Source organism: Pyrgilauda ruficollis, unplaced genomic scaffold (genome assembly GCF_017590135.1).
Source record: "Pyrgilauda ruficollis isolate IOZ18807 unplaced genomic scaffold, ASM1759013v1 scaffold2, whole genome shotgun sequence".
Lineage (NCBI taxonomy): Eukaryota > Metazoa > Chordata > Aves > Passeriformes > Passeridae > Pyrgilauda > Pyrgilauda ruficollis.
Genome location: NW_024519206.1, coordinates 5810310 through 5830283, shown reverse-complemented (window position 1 = coordinate 5830283; position 19974 = coordinate 5810310). Strand labels below are relative to the sequence as shown.

The window sequence follows — 19974 nt, the reverse complement described above, 5'->3', positions numbered from 1 at the left end:
GAGCCAGAAATGTGCTAATTGACATCAGGGGAGTTTTTGTGTTCATTTTTTTCCTGCTTGCAGTACAAACTTGTATCTGAGAAATTGGTATGAAAAGCTGGATGTTAGTGCTGTTCAAAGGTCAATCTAAGTTTAATTCACATATGGGTTCTACTCTCTAATGTTAAATTAAGATAACAGAAATTTCATTTATTTATTTGGATATATTTTAAATAGCTAATCAAAGAGATTTAATTAAATAAGGCAATTTTAATTTGCACTATTAATTTGAGTTTAGAGATATGATAAACTAGAAATTCAATGTATCAAGTCAAGGTGTTAGCATATGTTAGAAATTAATCACTTTTCAGCATTAAGTTCAGAGTGACCTTTGAAAAGTGGAAAATTGTAAAAGAACTTCAGTATGTAGGAAACTAGGGGAAGTGGTGGCCCACTGCCAATCAGTTTTGAATGACTTGAAGAATGGGCACTGCCAGCTTTTGTGTCAAAAAATAGGAAAGAAACTGTCCAAAAGTATGTTGTTGGTGTCGTATGTGGTAAGTAACATGCTGCTGCTAGGAACAACTTTTGGTGTAGAACAAGTGTAGGTGTAGCTGCTTTCAAGCCCTGGCTGTGCATTTTGAAGTGCAATTCCATTGCAAGAATCAAAGAAATAGAAGAGGAATAAAAAAGTATATTCTAAACCATCCTTGTTTACCCTGATATAATTCTCTCTTCATGATAGTAATTTCTGATCCAGTAGATTTTATCAGGGAATGTGGCCTACATTCACAGTGACCACAATGAATAATAATCCAGTGGAAAAGCTGCTAACAATGTGTTACTGTTATTCCTGCTATAGCCAGGGCTACTGTTTATATGCTATTAGCACTCACAGGCATCCTTCCAAAAGCACAATATAGTAATGCTTTGTTGTGCTCTTTCTTTCTCAAGTTCCATCCTTTTTTTTTTTTTTTTTTTGTCATGGGAGATTTGAAGTCTCCTTTAACTTTGTAAAATGGAAGCGTTTTCTTGTCATTACTGTATTTATTGTGGGTTGGGAAGCCTGAAACCTTTGTTTTTAGGTGTTGTTTTTCTTTTGTATTCTTTCTTTCAAGATCAGTTCACTAAGATGTCTGGTTCCTTGATATTCCAATACACCACCCACCACCTCACACCCCTCCTGTCTGTGTTTTCTCATCACTTCCATCTGAGAGGGAGAGTACACATTAACTTGCTCCATGCTGTAATGTGTGAGCAGATGAAGCTTGGAATTCATATTGAACTAATCCTGTATAATCCTGTATTCCTTCTACTTTCCTAAAATTGTCTGACGGGAATTTCATGTATACAGGGAATGAGGTACCTAACATGATTTTGATGATAAAGGTTTAAACTGATGCTAATGAATACACCACTAAATTTATGGTTTCCTTTCCAGTAGATCCTCTGTTATTGATAGGTATTGTACATATACATAGTATAGGCTTACATAAAGCTTACCTAATTTATTGTCTGCCTTCAGATTTTTCCAGGTTTAGCATATTTTTGAAAATACAAGGGAGCTAGAGCAAATTATATAGCTTTTTCAGTCTAATTTCAGTATATATTTACTGCCTTTTCTGAATAACTACTTTGTATTCATGGATTACATTCTGATGATTTGTTTTATTTTTCTCAACATGTGCAAACTTCTGCTTTGCCAGTTAAATCTTATTTTATATTTTCCCAGTATTTATTTACTGTGCTTTTCTTGTTATTCTCATGCCCTTGTTATGTGACAGTTCTTCAGTTTGGCATCTTCTCTATGTTTCAGTATGGTCTTTGTTTTGGTTTGGTTTTTTTTTTGTTTGTTTGTTTGGTTGGTTGGTTTTTTTTTTTTTTTTTGTTGTTGTTGCTGTTTGGGGTTTTGTTTTGTTTGGTTTTGTTTTCTTTAAGAACAAACATGAAAGCCATATGATGCCAAATCAACAAGGGACTTCTGTGGTAGCACAATAGTACCCCACCTGCTAGAAAATAAAAGTGCCTTGTAGCTTCCCATCAATTTGCATTTGGCTTTTCAAGCAGAACTTGACAAGACACATAATTCAAGCCTGCTTGGGTTATTTTTGTAAATTTTAACAGAAGTGCTTATTTCCTTACAGCAATGATTTTCCACTAATTTTATAACTGATTTTTCACTGGGTTTTTCACTAATTTTTTTCACTGATCATAAGTGTCATCAGGTTTTTCTTCTATGTTACCTCTTTTAGTTCCTATGGATCTCTTATTTCTTTTCCAAGTAATATATTATGTAACTGCAATTTTTATAGGATATGATTTGGTGAATTAGCTTGTACTAGGAGGGAAAATAAGACCAACATTTAAGGGAAGATATTTCCTGTCTGGTAACCAGCTTAAGCTTTTGTTGTCTTCTCACACTATGAAATCCTGAAATGAGAAATGGAGATAACTGGACTTCAGCTGTGACAACAGCCTCTAAATCTGACAAGAAGGACAAACTGCACCCACACTGATGTTATTAATACATCTTGAGATATGTTTTGTGGTGTATTCAAATTACACAAGAAACTCAAATTGTGAGACTTTCAAAAGTTTTGTGTAAATATTACCATGTAAATTTACAAGGCCATGAACAGCAAGTAATGTTGTTTTGAGCAGAGGAATGAGAAGACAGACCTGCTCTGCTGTGCCAAAAAATTCATAAGGTGTTTGTTTTACAAAATGTTACTTGCTTATCATCACAAATTGGTTATTTATTCAGAAAATAAAAGGTAAACAGAGCCACAAGAATAAATACTTCAGGGCTCTCTTTCCTGCATGGCACATCTCATGTTCAAAAGATTTAACAAGAGTTAACTAACAGACTGTTTCACAGACGCCAAGGACCTAAAGGATAGATGGGACACAAGGACCACCCTAAACTAGTATGCCCATCCGAGGATTCTTGTGATAATTTTTGAAATTCTGGGTGCAGTTATAAAGTCCCAAGTGCAAACAAGTTTCTCAAGAAGACAGGAGTGACTGTGAAAGAAAAGGAAAGGCAAAATATAGTTAAATAACTGTATTGGTATTGCAAGGTTAGAACTGTAGGAAGAAGAGGGCAGAAGTCCTGCAGAGGGTCCTTAGCTTTCTGTAGCTTAACAGGGACTTCAAAAAAAATCCCAAACAATTTAAAGTAGACTTAAGTTTCAGCTGCAGAGAGACAAGGTGGCTTGTTTTTTTCTTTACTTTCTTTTTTATCTGTGTAATATATTCCAAATATTTTGACTTTTGTTTTCAGAATATTTTGTTTCCATTTGAGTTAAATTTATTGGTAAGAAAGTTTGCACTATTCAGCAGCCATTTGAAATATTCTGCCACTGGTATTTTCATCCACTCCAGTTCTGCAGAGTGTGGGCAAGAGCTAAGAGCTTCCAAGTGTCAGCAGGTGTGGGACCATCAGCTAAAAGGGGTAACTGAGCTGCTCTTTACCTGTTTCCCTTAGTGGAAGACACTTGGGAAATTGCCCTTTCTCTGCTTCCTGTTTTTGAATTCTACATAGATAATTTTATTGGAGAAATATAATAACTTATTTTGTTAGTCAATGTGAGAGGGTTTTTTCCTCCACTAGAAAAGCCACAGTTGTTTTTCATAGCTTTATCCCTGCCATGAATAGTGAACCAGAGCTCTGTGGATAATAACATGTGTCTGCCAACAATCTGTTTCCACGTATTTGTGAAAAAAAAATTGAGAGGGATTCTCTTCATTGTTCATTTAAATTGTACCTTTTCATGACAAAAAACCAAAAGCAAGCCACTGCCATGCTTATGAACTAAACTATTTGCTCTTCAGTATTTAGTTTTTCTCCACCACATATCAATTATGAATCATGACCCACATAAGCTGAGTGGTGCTTGTGTTTGTGTGTGCCTACTGAAGACAAACAGAGTAGCATGGCAGACAGATGCAGCATTTTTATATAGGTCGTATTACTCTTCCTAATTCATGTCCGTTTACTGTTAAGACCTTAGGCACAGTCAAGCAGTCAGGATAGTTTGTCTGCTGCCTTATTAGTGTGAGATTATTTCCCCCTTCAGCATTAATTAAATGAGATGCATTGAGTTGTGCTGACTCTACAAAGCCCTCTGTGGCTACAAGGCTTATGTGGAGGATTAGAGAGGAATATCTGCATATCAGTGAATACTTTTGCAACAGCTGCTACGAGTATCAATGTGAATGGAGGAATTTTGTATTTAATTGCTTATATGTGCAATAAAATAAAATCTTGTATGGTATAACAGAGTCTATATAGTCCAAGATGTCTGTCACAGCTTGCTTTATCCACTTTTATTAGGATTTTTAGATGTGATTTTTTCACTCTCAATAGTCTAACCTGAAGCAATGCAAATTTATACAGAAAAAAGAAATGTGTTAAAATTTAATTGAGACTTTCTGTTGAATATTTATTCAAAAGTAAATATATTTCCCCTAGGAAATCCTAATCTAGTATGGTAGTAGGCCTAGGTTCTCAAATTGTTATTAAAACACTTTACTGTTTCATAGCCTATATATTTTCTCCTATTTTTTAAAAATCTATATTATGTCATGTGTTCTCTAGCAATATGTTACCTATTGCCCTGCACCAGAAGTCCTACCTTAGGCCTCTGAATTCTAGTGCCTCTACATCTGCCTTGTCAAGAGGACATCAGTCTCAAAGCAGTCATCCATCAATCCAAAGAGCCGTAGTTCATTCACCAGAGGAAGAATTACTGATGCAGGAGATAGTTAAGCAGGAACAATTGCTCTCAGATTTTCAGCGTTTGAAGGGTAATCGTGAAAAGAAAAAGAAAAACATCTTATGGTGTTCAATCTATCTTTCCGTGAATCAACAGAAATATGAATAATCTCTAGAAACATATCTTCTGATACAAATGAAATGCAAATACTTGTCTATTTCTTTATCCTGGAAGATGAGATCCATGAACTTTGTATTTCCTGGGGGAAAAAACCTGTGAGAACAACAGAAACCTTTTTGACATTGCAGGTTTTTTTCTTTGAAACGTAACATGACATGTACTCATGAAAGTAGGAGCATAATTCTGTCAGTCCTAGGGAGTAAGGAGTTCATGTAAACATTTTGTGAGATGTTTATGTTTGCACCCTTCAGCTGGAGTAGTCAGTCTGTTCCTACACATTGCACATGCAGTTTGTGGGGAAAAGTCTTATATCCACCTACTTATCCTGCTTTGTCATTACAGAAAGCGTGAAGTCCATTAAAGTCCTTCCTTATAAATTATCCATCATATCTGTTAATTACTTTGTTCTAGGAGTCCAGATTTTATAGCCAATTAGCAATGGGATGGTAAACTTCTCCCTTTTACTAATGAGTTCAGTTCAGACGCCTAGTGGGGCACGGCCATTTGTTAAATTGTGGTTCAGTAATCTTTAATGACAGGATAGCCATGTTCTCACTCATAACAGACAACTGCCCATTTCACAGCCTCATAGGAGCTGAAATAATTGGGAAACTACTGCCCTGGGAGCAGACACAGGCCCTTAGATATAGGCAACTCTTTCCAACACCTCTCTGGACCATGCAGGGCTGTACCCTGTACCACAGTACACCACAGTCCCACCTCTCCAACATCCTCAGATGTTGTGAGGAGAAGGAAGAGATGCAGTGGAACACTTCAGTCAGGATGAGAAACAGCAGGCAAAAAGTGAACTGCTGGTGTCCAGAGAACATATCTTCAGCCCTTAAAGTGTTGGGTTTCTGTCTCACTGTCCCTCCTTCACCTTCTCAGCTCTTCTTCATAGACATTTCACGGCTCTCATTCTTTCCTTCTCTCTGCATCTATTGTGTTTTACCTTGGTAATTTCTTGCTTGTTCTTTGAACCTCAAAGCGCTGGTATGACTTTTGGTGCAATTATATTAACCAGCCAGTCTGTGTGATACAATTGGGTGACATTTCACCACAGAGATGCTTATCCACACACTAGAGGCTTGTTTCTGTAAACAGGTTCTATACTAAGACATACACAAGGTTGGTCTAACACAAGCAGGACCTTTTCAAGGCTGATTTGATCAAACTGAAAACAATACTGAAAGTTTAAAAATGGCTCCTTCACATCCTTTTCATGTCAGAAACTATGTATCTGCATCACCAGTCTCATTTGCATGTAGTATTTCTGGTGTCTGCATTTCAATATTTTTTTATATAACAACATTCTGTCTTCTCACTTGCTAAATTTTTTGCAGTGTGAACAGTTTACAAGTAAAACCATCTGAAATTTAACAAAAACAACAACAACGAACAAGTGTAAACTTTTCAAAGTTCCCAAAGATCTGCTTTCCTGCATTTGAGGGAGGATTGTTATGAACTTACAGAGATCATCTTTAATCACCCTAAAAGATATGCTGACTTCATACACAAAGGAAGGCATCTGAAGTGATGACAAGTCCAGAGAAGCTTTTCCTGAAAAGTACCATTTGATAGGTAGCAAGTGGAATGGAACAAGTAATTTTCAACAAGTAATTTACTTTTTAAAATTTGACTCTTCTTTCTTGACTAAAGTGCTCTCTGTAAGCAATTTGAAGTGTGCTTCTTCCTCAGTTCTAAGGGAGTCCAGTAGAATAGCTAAATGTTAAATAGTCTGTTGAGCAAAATACTGAGGCCCCTGAGAGGAAATATATGCCAAGGGATGAATATGCCAAAAACTTTTTGATGTCAGATATAACAAGGTCATTTTCATTCTGCATACTAATTACATATGGAATGCAAATCAGAGAGCACAGTGTTTGTGTTTCTTCCCTTTGTCCTCTGTTTTGATTTGTGAAAACATTCTTCGTTACATTTCACTCTCTGGCCAGAGAATGCCAGCGTAAGCTCTTGAGAGCATTTTGTTCTGTTTGTACTTCACCAAGATATTACTTTTGGCAGGATGTTTGTTTCTTTTCTCCTCTTTCTTTGTTTCCATGTAGTGTCTCCTTACAATTCTCTTGACTTTATGTTCTGAGCCATTTATTTCCTCTTCCCTCTCACTGTCTTTTCTTACCCTGTTCCTCCTTAGTCCCTCTTGTTTTGCATTTCCTCTGTTGTTTTGAATTCTGACTCTTTGCCATTAAATGTAACTTCATAGAATTGTATCCTGAGTTGGCAGGGATCCACAAGGATCACAGAATCCAACTCCTGGCCCTGCAGAGGACACCCCAAGTCACACCATGAACCTGAGACCATTGTCCAAATGCTTCTTGAACTCTGTCAAGCTTTGTGCTGTGGCCACTTCCCCAGGGATCCTGTTCCAGTACCCAACCACCCTCTGGGTGAAGAACATTTTTCTAATATATAATTTAATCCTTGTGTTCTTCATTTTTTTTTTCTTTTCCATCTGTTTGGAGAATCTGTGAAATTCCTTTGTGGACCCCCTTAACAGTGTTACTATACCAGTGGTTAGGAGTTTTTTAATGCTTGTGTTGCATCTTACAAAGAATAAATGTTTTTTCTCTCTGCTCTCCAAAAATGCTCCACACTTCCAGAATCTCCAAGCCATCCTACCATGTTAGAGCTCCTTTTTGGTGCTTTCACTGGCTGACTCCATTCTTGTTCTCTTCTTAACATGTCTTTTCCATTCTTTTTGTTCAGCTGTTTAACTTTCATATGTGGAGTTTGGGTTTTGACGCTTTTCTAAGAAAATAGGAAGGAGGGAGAGGAGACCATCATAGGCCAGATTTCATGGAGATGGCACAGGAAAGAGCTGTAAGGTGAACAGAAGCCATTTCATGAAGCTTGCAGGATTAAGGACCCAGTAGGATATTGCAGTTCAGTATTTTTTCATTATAGACTGTGTGGGTAGTGTCATCTGGACCACTGCATCCTCTACAAAATGCATTAAAATATCAGCAGGTTGCAGTTTTCCATGCTATAACTCTTAATAAGACTCTATATCTGTAGTAGGATGCTGTTTTGCCTTTTTTGCATTCTATGGTAAGGCAGTTCTAGTGGCTGACTTCAATGTTGATATTTCATGGATAGTATAAAGGTTGCTCCAGTGATTTGGTTTCATTTGATAATTTATGGAACTGCTTGGAATATAGCTCAGGGTAATTTAAATGTTGATAATTTATGGAATTTGATATTTTTTCCATTTTATAATTTATGGAATCACTTGGAATATAGCTCAGGTTAATTAAAATGTTACCTAGAAATTGCATATAGTCTAATATATTTGATACAACTTCTGTCTGCAAGATTCTAAATATGTTGTTAAACTTTTTGTCCTTGTTTGGATGAATTGAAGGGAAATTAATCAAAATAATTTCTAATTTGTCAATTATTTTAGTTTAGTATGTTCCACACAGGCTCCTTTTGGTAGGCTATGAAGTGTTATCAAAATCCCAAAATACCATGGTATCCCAGAGAAGATTTTGGCAAAGACTGGGAAGATCCCTTTGAGTGTTACTAAAACAATCTCAGAGGTCTATGGATCTTAAAATAAAGTCTTCCTGAAGCAGTCTATACTAATTCAAGTTACCTGCTTTACAATATACTTAAAACAACTTGAATTTGGATTTTTCAGTCCTTAATTACCAGAGATAAAAATTTCACAAATGGTAAATGACATAACTGTGTTATAGTAGAAAGATTTCTCCAGAAAAAAAAGTATTTAGAAGTTATGTTGAAAGTAAAAGCAGCATTTCAGAATCACAAGTAATTTCATAGAGCAATTAAATATTCACGTAGTTCTATCGGACAATAAATATCACTAAACATTTCTTGTTTGAAGGAAATTGTTTCTTTTAACTTGCTTTGGTTATTTTCCATTTTCATTCAGTAGCTTCCTGATTGTGTGAGTGCATGGTTTTGTATAGCACCTGAGAGGACTTGTTGATAGCTCATTTCTGGTAGAAGTACAGGCTTTGGTATTTATGCAATCAAACTTCAGTGCAGGATGGAGCTCTGAGATAGGGTGCATCAGATTTCTAGGACTCAGAGATGTCAGGTAAGGTGAAATGTAATCAATTTTGCATCTATTACTGCAGGGCAATCTATGTCAGCATCTCTTATAGGCACGGATGTGATCCTCCCAAATTTATTTTGTCTAACACAGTGTCCCCTTCATACACTTTCACTGAACTGTTTGCTCAAATAGCAACAGCCATTTAATAAATATGCTTGTAATTCAAGGTAATAATATTCTAGTCATTTTCAGGAAGATGCATTTGGTGAGCAGTAGTTTCACAGGACTCAAGTTCATGATGTGCTCTTTATATTTATTTAAATATTTAACACTTCTAAACAAAGTAAAACCATACAAAATAAAAACATCACCTGAATTTGACGATAAAAAACTATAAATGCTACTGTATGGGTTTTTTTTAAATTATTTTCTTTATCTATAACAAATTAACTGTATCTAAACCAACAAGTTAACTAGAAATAGGTATATGGAATTGAAATCTAAGTGGTTTGATTCTTTACAAACCTTGATATTGGTTGTTATTGGTTCCTTTTAGAAGAGACAGAACAACTTTACTTAGAAGCATAGGTTAAAAATAATTCAGCTCTGATGAAAAGATTTAAATTTAAAAAATCCCTTCAAATTTAAAAAATTCTATATATCTGCCAAACAATGGAAACATTTGAACCTAGTGCCTAGATTGCTTAGTGAACCATGACAATCTTTTGAGGATGATCTTAACCAAGTATGTGCCAATTGTGCAACTTTTTTCATTAAATATTTTAATGAAATATTTTAATACAAGTTTAAATCCACCAAGGTTTTTAATCTGTAAAGTGAACATTTGCTAATGGTAAATACTTTGCAGATCTGACACAGGAAAGTGAGAAGAGATTTCAGGATATAGTTGTAGTAAACATGCAGTTAAGGCCAGCTTTTTATTTGATGTATTATATCTTCTCCCTTAAATATTGGAATAAATTACACATATTGTAGAGCTATGGCATATGTTGCTTTTGAAAGAAAGACATTTTCACTTATTCAGTGAATTGAGGCCTCATGTTACTCCCTGCAGACCATGTCATACCCCTTTCCAACCTCTCTGGACCAATGACTTAACCAAAACAAACATCTGCTTTTCCATTCAGTGCAATTATTCAGTGTGCTACTGGGGGCAGATGGTTGTTAATCGGCAGATCATTAATGTGGCAGGCTACTCTCTCTTTCTAGCCTTAGAAAGGTCACAAGGTGTTAAGTTCCCTTGCTCCAGGCTGGCAAGATGGATTTCTTCTCAGCTGGATTTTTGATGTATAACTGCAATTGAATTACTTGATACAGTTGTGAAGTATCCTTAAATTAAAACTTTTTTCCTTAAAACATTACACATATCATTTTACAGAGTACGAATGATGCCGCCAAGAGATGGTTAGTGTCAATTACACTGTAGCTGTCAGAAAGTTTGAATGCTGAAATCTGGAGAGTGTGAATCCTAATCAGATGGGATGATGAGCAGTGAGGATGCTCAGCTGCTACTCTAACAGTCTCCAGCTATATGTGTCAATTTTCTGCAGAATTTGATTTATCCCTAATGATGAAGAAATCTCTCTATTCACACAGTCCTGTCAAGTCAAACTTTGGAGAATCTAAATGAAGCAGACGAGGGCTTCAGGGAGAAGTTGCAAACTGACATGCTGAAGAGATTTCACTTTCTTTTCCTTTCATGCAGGGTATATTGAGGAAGCCTGTATTATTCCATGTCCCTCAGACTGCAAGCTCAGTGAGTGGTCCAACTGGTCTCGCTGTAGTAAATCCTGTGGGAGTGGGGTAAAGGTTCGGTCTAAATGGCTTCGTGAAAAGCCCTACAATGGTGGAAGACCCTGTCCAAAGCTAGATCACATCAACCAGGTAATTTGATTTATATTTACATTATTGATATAGCTTTTTCCAAACTTCAAATAACTCTTTTATCTGTATTTTTTTGTTGTAGAGAAACACTATAACATAAGGAGCAGATGGAGGTAGAAGGAGTATGTGTTGGTTTAGAGTTCCTCAGGCAGTAAAGAATCTGTCTTAGTTACTTCCTCATCTGCAAGAATTTTGCACATTTTGTGAACTGCAGATTGCAGACAATAAAACATGCTTACATGCAGATTTTGAAGACTGTGTTTTCAAAGATCTCTTACCTGAAGGGATTCTCCAAGAAATATGGAGAGAAACTTTGTACAGAACCATGCAGTGACAGGACAAGGGGGAATGGCTTCAAACTGAGAGCAGATTTATATTATACATTAGGAAGAAATTCTTCACTCAGAGGGTGATGAGGCTCTGGAATGGGTTATGCAGAGAAGTGGTGAATGCCTCATCCCTGGAAATGATCCAGGCATGATTGGATGGGGCTCTGAGCAAACTGATCCAATGGAAGGTAGGGGGTTTGGAACTAGATGATCTTTAATATCACTTCTAAACTTCTAATTTTCTAATATATGACAGGGGGTAAAATGTCTCATCACAGTTGCTCAAACTGGCAAGTTTTTCAGTGTCACTCCCTGACCATCTTAGATCAGAAAACAAAACTCTCAGAGAGTCATCCCAGTGTCCCTTAGTGGGTTTTCCTCAAGCTGGAGCTTGACCTTCTTGGGTACACTTGTCCTGGCAGTGCAGTTCAGTCACAAATGCAATTCTGAAGTCAGTCTCTCAGCTGTCCCACAAACTGCACTTGCTATTACAGTATGGAGCAGTCTGACCATACAGTCTGGGTCCTCTTCAAGTGAAACTAAACCATAAAATGTAATCCAAGAGCACCCTGGAAGTGCTGGAATGCTTGGACCGCTAACAAGCGTTTAGTCTTTGAGACCAAGTTTAGCACTAGCCCAAGTTAAACCCTGAAGTTTCTTTCCTTGGAGAGTTTTAGAAAGGAAAAACATTCCTTGCCAATTAACTTATGCTCTTCAAAGTTGATTTATATTCATATTAATGTTGAATTTAATTTAGTCTGCAGAGACATGTTAAACAACCACATGGTCTTTTCTGTAAATATTCAAAGATTTGAAAAAAAAGTTCTCTCAATTTACATTTGAATAAAAATGCATGTACTTAGTATTATCCTATTGACATTTTGCTAGAACAAAATGAAATGGCTTGTTGATCTAATTTTCTACTTTAGGGGATGTAATTAGTTCTAATTTAGAAAATCATAAGTGTTTAACCGCAGCTAATAAACCAAGTTTGTGATCTACTTTAACAAAATACGAACTAGAATGAGGGTTGCTGGATTTGGGTCAGCATGTAAATATGCTTTAAATTAGGAGGAACGTGTTTCAATAGGAGCAAATTATAGTCTATACAAAAGTCTTTTTCCTTCTTTAATATTCATGTCGTACATAATAGGCTTGTATTTTTCTGCATCAAAGGTGATTTTGCTGGAGGTCTGTTTGTCACTTTTATGCAGCACTATTGCCCTCTGCCGGTACTTTGACTCATTTGATTTGTGGTTACATGGTCTTTGACAAATAATAGTTGATTCCAAGTGTAATTATTGTAAAGAAATATAGTACTTTCATGAGAAGGACATTCCACAGATAATACAAAGATGTTGAAAAATATAAAGCCTGTCTTTTTCATTTTTAAATACATTCCCTTTCAATTTAGAAACCTGCAGAGAAATGCACAGATATTTCAATTTTGAATTAGCTATTTAAACTAAATGTGATCCACCATTCAGCTAGAAAAGAACTGACTTTTTAGAGTCATCATTCAATAATCATTCAATATAATGTGTTTAAGTTACATATTTATTGCTTATATATATAACATTCTTATTTGCATACATATGACTCATAGTGGTAAAATTGGATCTTTGGTGCCCACAAGTATATGCACTATGATTTACAGAAGAACTATGCTGTAAGATGCCACCTAGGAATTATGAACCTGGGGAAAGAGTACAACACGTTGTCTAGCCCAGGGAGCGGGAGATGGGAGGGAGAATGCTGGCACTCTGCTAGTACGTACAAAAAGGGCTGTTGCAAAGAGGGAGGAAATAATCCATTTTCCATGGCCGTCATGGATAGGATAAAAAGCAGTGGGCTTACACTGCTGCAAGCAGATTTGGGTTAAGCCTTGGGAAAACTTTCTAATAGTAAGGCTAGGGAAACACTGAAATAAAATGCTTAAGACCTTGTTAAGAAGTCGTTCAGTGTCTCTCAGGGCTGACATGTGTGCCTGTGCTGTGAGGAAGGATGAGCGCAGTGAAAGCTGGATGTGTCACTCAATGTCTTTCTTCCTGGGCCATGCATGCCAGGATGGCTCCCAAGCCACACTCCAGCTGAATAAAGATTGCTCAGTGCTCACTTCAGTAGGCTAAAGGACATAATAATTACAGTAATAATAGAGTCAGGTTTGATATAAAATCACGTCAATGGCCATAAGATGGTTTCAAATGAAGGGACTAATCTGAGACTGTTCGAGAAATTAGGGACATCCATGTTTTCATTGATTACAAGCATTATTTTCCCCCTCATCAGTAGGAGGATGGGTATGCAATTCTTATACCACCCAACTGCTGTGGCCTGCAGTCATAGCTACAAAAATGCCAGTAAGGTCAGGAGAACACCACCCACATGTGCAATGCAATATAAAGTCCTCCTCTGGCTTTTTGTCAAGACATCCAAATTTTACGTTACTGCAAAAGCTGTTGAGTGTGTGGGGTTTATGTATTTCTTCTTATGCTAACCAGGGTCAGACATATAGACATTTCCTGGAATTAAGGCTTTTCTGTTCTCATTTTGGAAATTCTGGAGAAGAATTCTAAATAACAAATTTTTAACAGAGTCCAGTACCTTCCCTAACAAGCATTTTCCCCATACACTTTTATGTCTTTTATTGTTAATGTAGTTCAGAGAAGGCCCAAGTATGTTGGCTATGCAGGTGGTCTTGTGCATGGGCTGATCAGCTGAATAGTGATATGATATCAGACTACACATTTAGTGTTCAAGGCATTCTATTTTCTGTGGTATTTTGTTGCAGGTTAACCATCAAACCATCAGCAATCTTTTTCTACACAAGAAGGGATGCTGAAAAGAAACCAAGAACTTGTTTAAGACAAGTCTTAGACTGTCCAGCAGTTTTAGTTGTGCTGACTTGATACCTAGAATAATATGTCAAATTAACTGGTATAATTTCAAGGCAATGGGCTTTAAGTAATTTATGCATAATTAAGATATTCCATGAAGGACTTAGGAACTTTGGAAGGATGAGAATTGACAGTTCCATTTATTTCTTTGAATCTATTGCACTTAATGCTGTCAGAAGAATTTCAATTGATAGAGAAGTCCAGTGTTCTCCAAAAACACTGAGGATTTTCTCTTATCTAAGAGAGACTGGATTCCCTACTGTGTAAAAGTTTGATGGTTTGCCTTACAGGCAAAACCATCAAACCAAGAGACTAGATAATATACAGTTTCTTCCCACCAACTGTGATTTATAAAGTTTATTTTCTTCCAGAGGTAAACTTTTTGCAAATTACCTTATGATTGCAAAGGAGGTCCAAGAGAAAAAATTAATGCCCTTTTGCTTTGCAGAAGTAACAGAATAATGTATATAATAAAAGTTAAATTTATGCCATTTAAATACCTATGCTTCACTGTAATAATTCTAATTTTTCTCTTTGTTTTTTTTTTTCTTTCTTTTGGGTTCATGAAAATACTTTCTTCAGGCACAGGTAAGTGTTTATAAAACAGAGATTTAAGCTCAACGTGTGCTTCTTGCTCAACATGTCCTGTCTGTCCCATTTTTTGTATGTAGGTTTGAGTCAGTACATGGAACACTGTAGAAATTGCTATATGAGATGCCATGTAAAAATTTGCATTCAAATCTAAACATAATACTAATTTTGGTACACAAATACATTAGAGTGATTTTAAGCATACACAATGAATAAATAAAATGAATCAATATGTATTGGTATAATTTTTCCTGAGGTCACCTCTCCTTAGCAATACAAAACCCCCACAACTAAAGAAGTGGGATAATAATATAATAGTGGGATGGAGTCATAGAGAAGAGTTATGAAGGACAGAGCTAAAGTGCTAGCAGAGTTTTAACAGCATTTTTTAAAATTCTGTACTCATAAGCTAGCCTAGTTACAGACTTTATGTTAGTTCTTTTATGTTTTTGGTGGAAATGGCACGGCATGGGCTTAGTGACAGAGCAAACCAGAGAATCCAGCATTCAATAACTTCTGTCTTTTTGTTATTTCAGTAGTTTTCTAGCAAGTATTTAATCTATATTATTACTATAGTGTCTAAATCATCAAGTTAATGTTTTTTTATTCTTCCCAAGAGCATTAATGCTTTTTTCTGTATGATCACTTTTGCATGTTTATCTTACTTTGTGTGCACCAAAACTGACACTGAATGTGGATTCCAGGTGTATGAGGTAGTCCCCTGCCACAGTGACTGCAGCCAGTACATATGGGTAACTGAGCCCTGGAGTGTCTGCAAGGTGACCAACGTGGACTTAAAAGAGAATTGTGGAGAAGGTGTTCAAACAAGGAAAGTCAGGTAAAACAATATTGCTCCTCCTTCACTTTAAAGAACCTTCACTTTCAGTTTTGGCTGTATTTAATTTGATGTAATTCTATGTAATGTCTAGTGTTGAGTCCAGAGCTGGAGCCTGGCTGATATAAATCAGAATAGATTCAGGGAGTGCAATATGACTCTGTCTACTTGTTATGGATATAGACCTTGATTCTTAATTTAATCTATTGGTAATTAAAAGGCATCTGTATAAATTAAGAATTAATACTAATATAAAATTTTTGAAGTTTAAATAGTTCTGGATTTAAAGTTATCTGCTGAAGTATGCGCAAAATATGTCTCAACCATAGATGATTTGTATTATTCTGGTTTAGAGGTTGGCTAATATCAAGCAAATCACCTGCCCAGGGGCTCCCAGGAAATCACTGATAGGGATTGTCTAAATTATGTGCATGCCTTTATGTTGCTGTCATCTGTGAAAACAAGGATTGTTTTTGACTCTTCAGCTTTTCTTGGGTATTCATAGATCAATACCTATTTCATTTATGTGCTGACAAAATGTTAAAATGCCTCAGAATACTGTAGAACACAAACCATACGAAATCCATGGCAAGTGAAGTTTATGTGCAGTTCTTTTTTCCAGGTGCATGCTAAACACTGTGGATGGTCCTTCTGACACAGTAGAAGACTATCTGTGTGATCCCGAAGATATGCCACTTGGTGCTAGAAAATGCACGTTGCCATGTCCTGAGGACTGTGTTATGTCTGAATGGGGATCGTGGTCTCAGTGCTCTTTGGTAAGTAGTATACCAAAGTGCCACATTTATAGTTTTGGGAGGATACTTTAAAAGTGTATGTATGATGTGTTTTGCAAAGATGCTGAACTGATAACACCTGTAAATATCTATATATAGTCATCTTTAGGGTTGTTTTGTGTTGGCTTCAAATGAAGTGTGACAGTACTTTCCATTAAGCTAATTTCTTCCAGAACACAGATTAAAATGTGCCCAGTGGTCACTCTTCCCAGTATGGGGTGCCTCCTGTGTGGTGGAATAGCTTTGGCAGTGGCTTGTGAGTTTGTCTTTAAGCCTAGCTCTGAGCCTCTGCTAGCAGCACAGTCACTGAACTAAAAATGTCACTATCCTGATACGAGTGACGAAGTCTGCAGATCAAGACTGAGTATAGAGAAGTAATTTTGGGTCTCCTTTCCCCTTCCTTTCTGACAGGAATTTCAACAACCACCAAAAAGTGTTTTGGGACCTCTGAGAGGCTTTGGTGCACTACATTATAGCATTTGGAAAAAGAGAATCTCAATATCCTGTTTATGAGTGAAATACTTACAAAGTACTAATACTGAAATATGCACTAGTGAAGAAAATAGAATGGTGTTACCAGGTTAGGTTAAAGAAAAGGGTTTCTCTTATACATCAGTAGGAACCTGTTATTTTACACTTGTGTTTTGTGAAGGGATTATTTAAAAGGTTGTTGTTTTGCTGCATAAAGAGGTATTGGGGTGCCAAAATATTTTAGCTGTTTCCAATCTCCCTTTCAAGCCATGCAATGGAAGTAGTGTCCGTGAAAGGTCAGCTGAATGCCTAAGACAACCAGATGATGGAAAGCCCTGTCCTGCTGCCACTGAGGCAGAAGCCTGCACTTTGAATAAGAACTGCTACCACTATGACTACAATGTGACAGGTATTTGTGTTATTGTGCTCTAGTGACAGCCTGGGACCACATCTTACAACTCATTTCCATTCACCTTACAGGATGGATTTTTCTGCTTCCCATTCTTACCCAGACACAGCTGTGAAACTTGTGCTAAAAAGTGATTCAGGCTGTTTGATAGAGATAAAATATTAAATTGAGAATTTGCATGTGAAATATGCACACTGTAACTTCAGGAAAATTATTTCTCATATAATTTTGTGATTTACTCAAAATCCATGCAGACAAAACCAAATTGCACTTTTCAGGAAGGTACCATGACATTGACTATTTGCAGTAAAGGTCACCATTTCCAAAAATGTGTAGCACCTGGGCTCCGTGAGCCTTTGCATGTATAAAAGTTACTTGTGAGGGTTGTTTTAGGCCATCAGAATTAGGTGGGAGACTGGATCATTATGAATTCTATCTGAAAGTCTGCAATGCTAATGAATTCCTCCTTTGCAGACTGGAGCACGTGTCAGCTCAGCGAGAAGGCTGTCTGTGGCAGTGGCATCAAAACGCGGATGCTCGATTGCGTTCGCAGTGATGGCAAATCAGTTGACCTGAAATACTGTGAAGAGGTGAGTGGGTACCTGTGATGGCTCCCTTCTAATGGTGCTAATTAATACTGAGCCAACTGAGCTGTATGGCATCTTCAACAGATGTTTTGCAACACTATTCATGGATTGTTAAGTACCTCTGAAATTAACCGAGCCATCAACTGATTTTTATACTATTTCCTTTGGTTACTTTTAAGTGCCTCTGTGAACATATGCTAATTATTATGTCCTGAAGGAAATTACTTAGAAACAATAATTAATAAAGTAGAATAAAGGTAATAAATCTCAATCAGAATACTAATCATAATTCTAATTTGATACAGCTTCTGAATGGAGTCTTGGACACCTGCCAGTATCAATCATTTACTCAATGAGTTAGAAAATATTTCTCACGTGTCATTCTGCAGCTGGGCTGAATGCTAACTTCTTGTATCCAGCTGTGTGATGCAAAAAATACCCAGGCTAGTGTGAAAAAACGTGCAGCATGAATGTAATATTAAGTAGAGTGTATAAGGAGAACTAGCTAGCAGACAGGAGCCCTTAAGTTTTGCAAGAGCCATTTTGCAAATGTTCAAACAAACTTCCAGTTTGACAGCACCAGTTTCCTGACATATTGGGAGTTGATCCTTGTGCTTTCAATTGCATGGAGTCTGTAGTACGAAAAAACCCATGAAAACAGCACCAGTACTACTTTAAGGGCAATTGTACATGCATTTCTGATGGAAAGTAACTGCACTTGTTTCAGCTGCTGTTCCCCCACCACCGTGGCATCAGAAATGAAATAACTGGCAATGGGGGACAAAGGGGGAAAGGGGCCCATAGCACTTTTGGCACCAACAGCTTTTCTGCAGGACCCTTCTGGCTACTAGCTGCTCTCAGGATGTGCCCATGGAAAAGAGTCTCATCAGAAGTGGAGGGAGTCAGGAAACTCATTATTTGCTTTGGACTTATATTTTATAATGGTGTATCTGACCTACCTAAACTTCTCCAATTTCCTCCAACATCCTGAATTCTTGAACCAATAAATTCTTATCAAAGGCAGAGGGTTTCAGCTGAGACTTACTTCTGTCACATGTTCCTCCTTCCCTCGTAGTTCTTGGGTTTCTAATAAAATCTAATAATTTCACAGAATCATAAAATGGTTAGGGTTGGAAGGGTTGTTAAAGATCATCACCCTAAAGATCAAAGCCCATTCTGTGGGCAGGGTCACCTTTCACTCTAGCAGTTTGCTGAAAGCCTCCTCCAGCCTGGCCTTGTGAACACTTCCAGGAGTGGGATAGCCACAAAAATTAGGTTTCAAGAAAAAACGCAGGGTATGACTACCTGAGTCATACCAGCAAGTTGCTGTGAAGTTATAAGGCAATGCATTAATGCTTTTTATAATGTTTTAATGTGTTAGAAAAGAGAAAGAAATGTCTCTCATTTCTAAGAGGTTGCAATATTGTTTAATTAATACCAAAACATGATGTAAAATATCCATCCAAATAAATATTTCAACAGAAAGAAATAACGATTTATTTGATTTTATGGGAAAATATATTTCTTCTACTATAAACCCAAGAAATTATTCCTGTTAAGCAAAGATTTAAAACAATGTTTAGAACTGATTACGTTTTACACTGAAATCTAATTTCAGAAAACCTCTGGAGTTTTTCTGCATTTAAGAAATGAATGTTTATTATTCAGAAGAATAATGAGGGCAATAATATAATATCTCAAGAGCTACTTGCTGTAAATGACTGGCCAACAAACATCACTTCAGTGATGTCCTGGATTTTTCAACAGATTATATAGAGATACATCTTGTAGAAAGCTCTGATCCACTCCCTAGTCACACAGTTAAGACTATTTGTTGAATTAGGGATGTGTAAGCAGTGGTCCAACAAGGTCAAAGGCTGATCCAATAACTGAGGAGTAAAACCTGTTAACCTGATTAACAGGAAAGCCAAGCTGTTCGGATCTTAACAGACCCTTCACTCTAAAGATGTGAAAGCCAACTCTGTGACCTTGCAGGTCATGAGAGGAGAGCATTCAAGAAGTTATCAAAATGTGAATACATACTATGCACTTCTTCCTAATGATCCTTCAGGATGGGGGTTTCCACTGTGTTTTTGCATTATAAGTGCGGTGCAGAAATATTAAGTGAAGTTCAAAATAAGGTACATGTGGTTGGAAAAGTTGATGAATAGGAGAAATATGAAGTGATTTTGTAATGACCTAGCTAATTAATTTTCTCTGGGCTATTATAAAACTTT

General features: G+C 36.7%; 1 protein-coding gene across 1 annotated transcript in view; it reads left to right on the top strand.

The window, feature by feature from the left end:
• THSD7A (thrombospondin type 1 domain containing 7A) overlaps positions 1 to 19974 on the top strand; it is a 222196-nt gene that overhangs the window by 181798 nt on the left and 20424 nt on the right. The window contains exons 15-20 of the mRNA XM_041466725.1: positions 10646 to 10824; positions 14633 to 14638; positions 15346 to 15479; positions 16099 to 16252; positions 17009 to 17150; positions 17625 to 17740. Coding sequence (XP_041322659.1) covers positions 10646 to 10824; positions 14633 to 14638; positions 15346 to 15479; positions 16099 to 16252; positions 17009 to 17150; positions 17625 to 17740 — 731 coding nt within the window. The remainder of the gene's footprint in view (positions 1 to 10645; positions 10825 to 14632; positions 14639 to 15345; positions 15480 to 16098; positions 16253 to 17008; positions 17151 to 17624; positions 17741 to 19974) is intronic.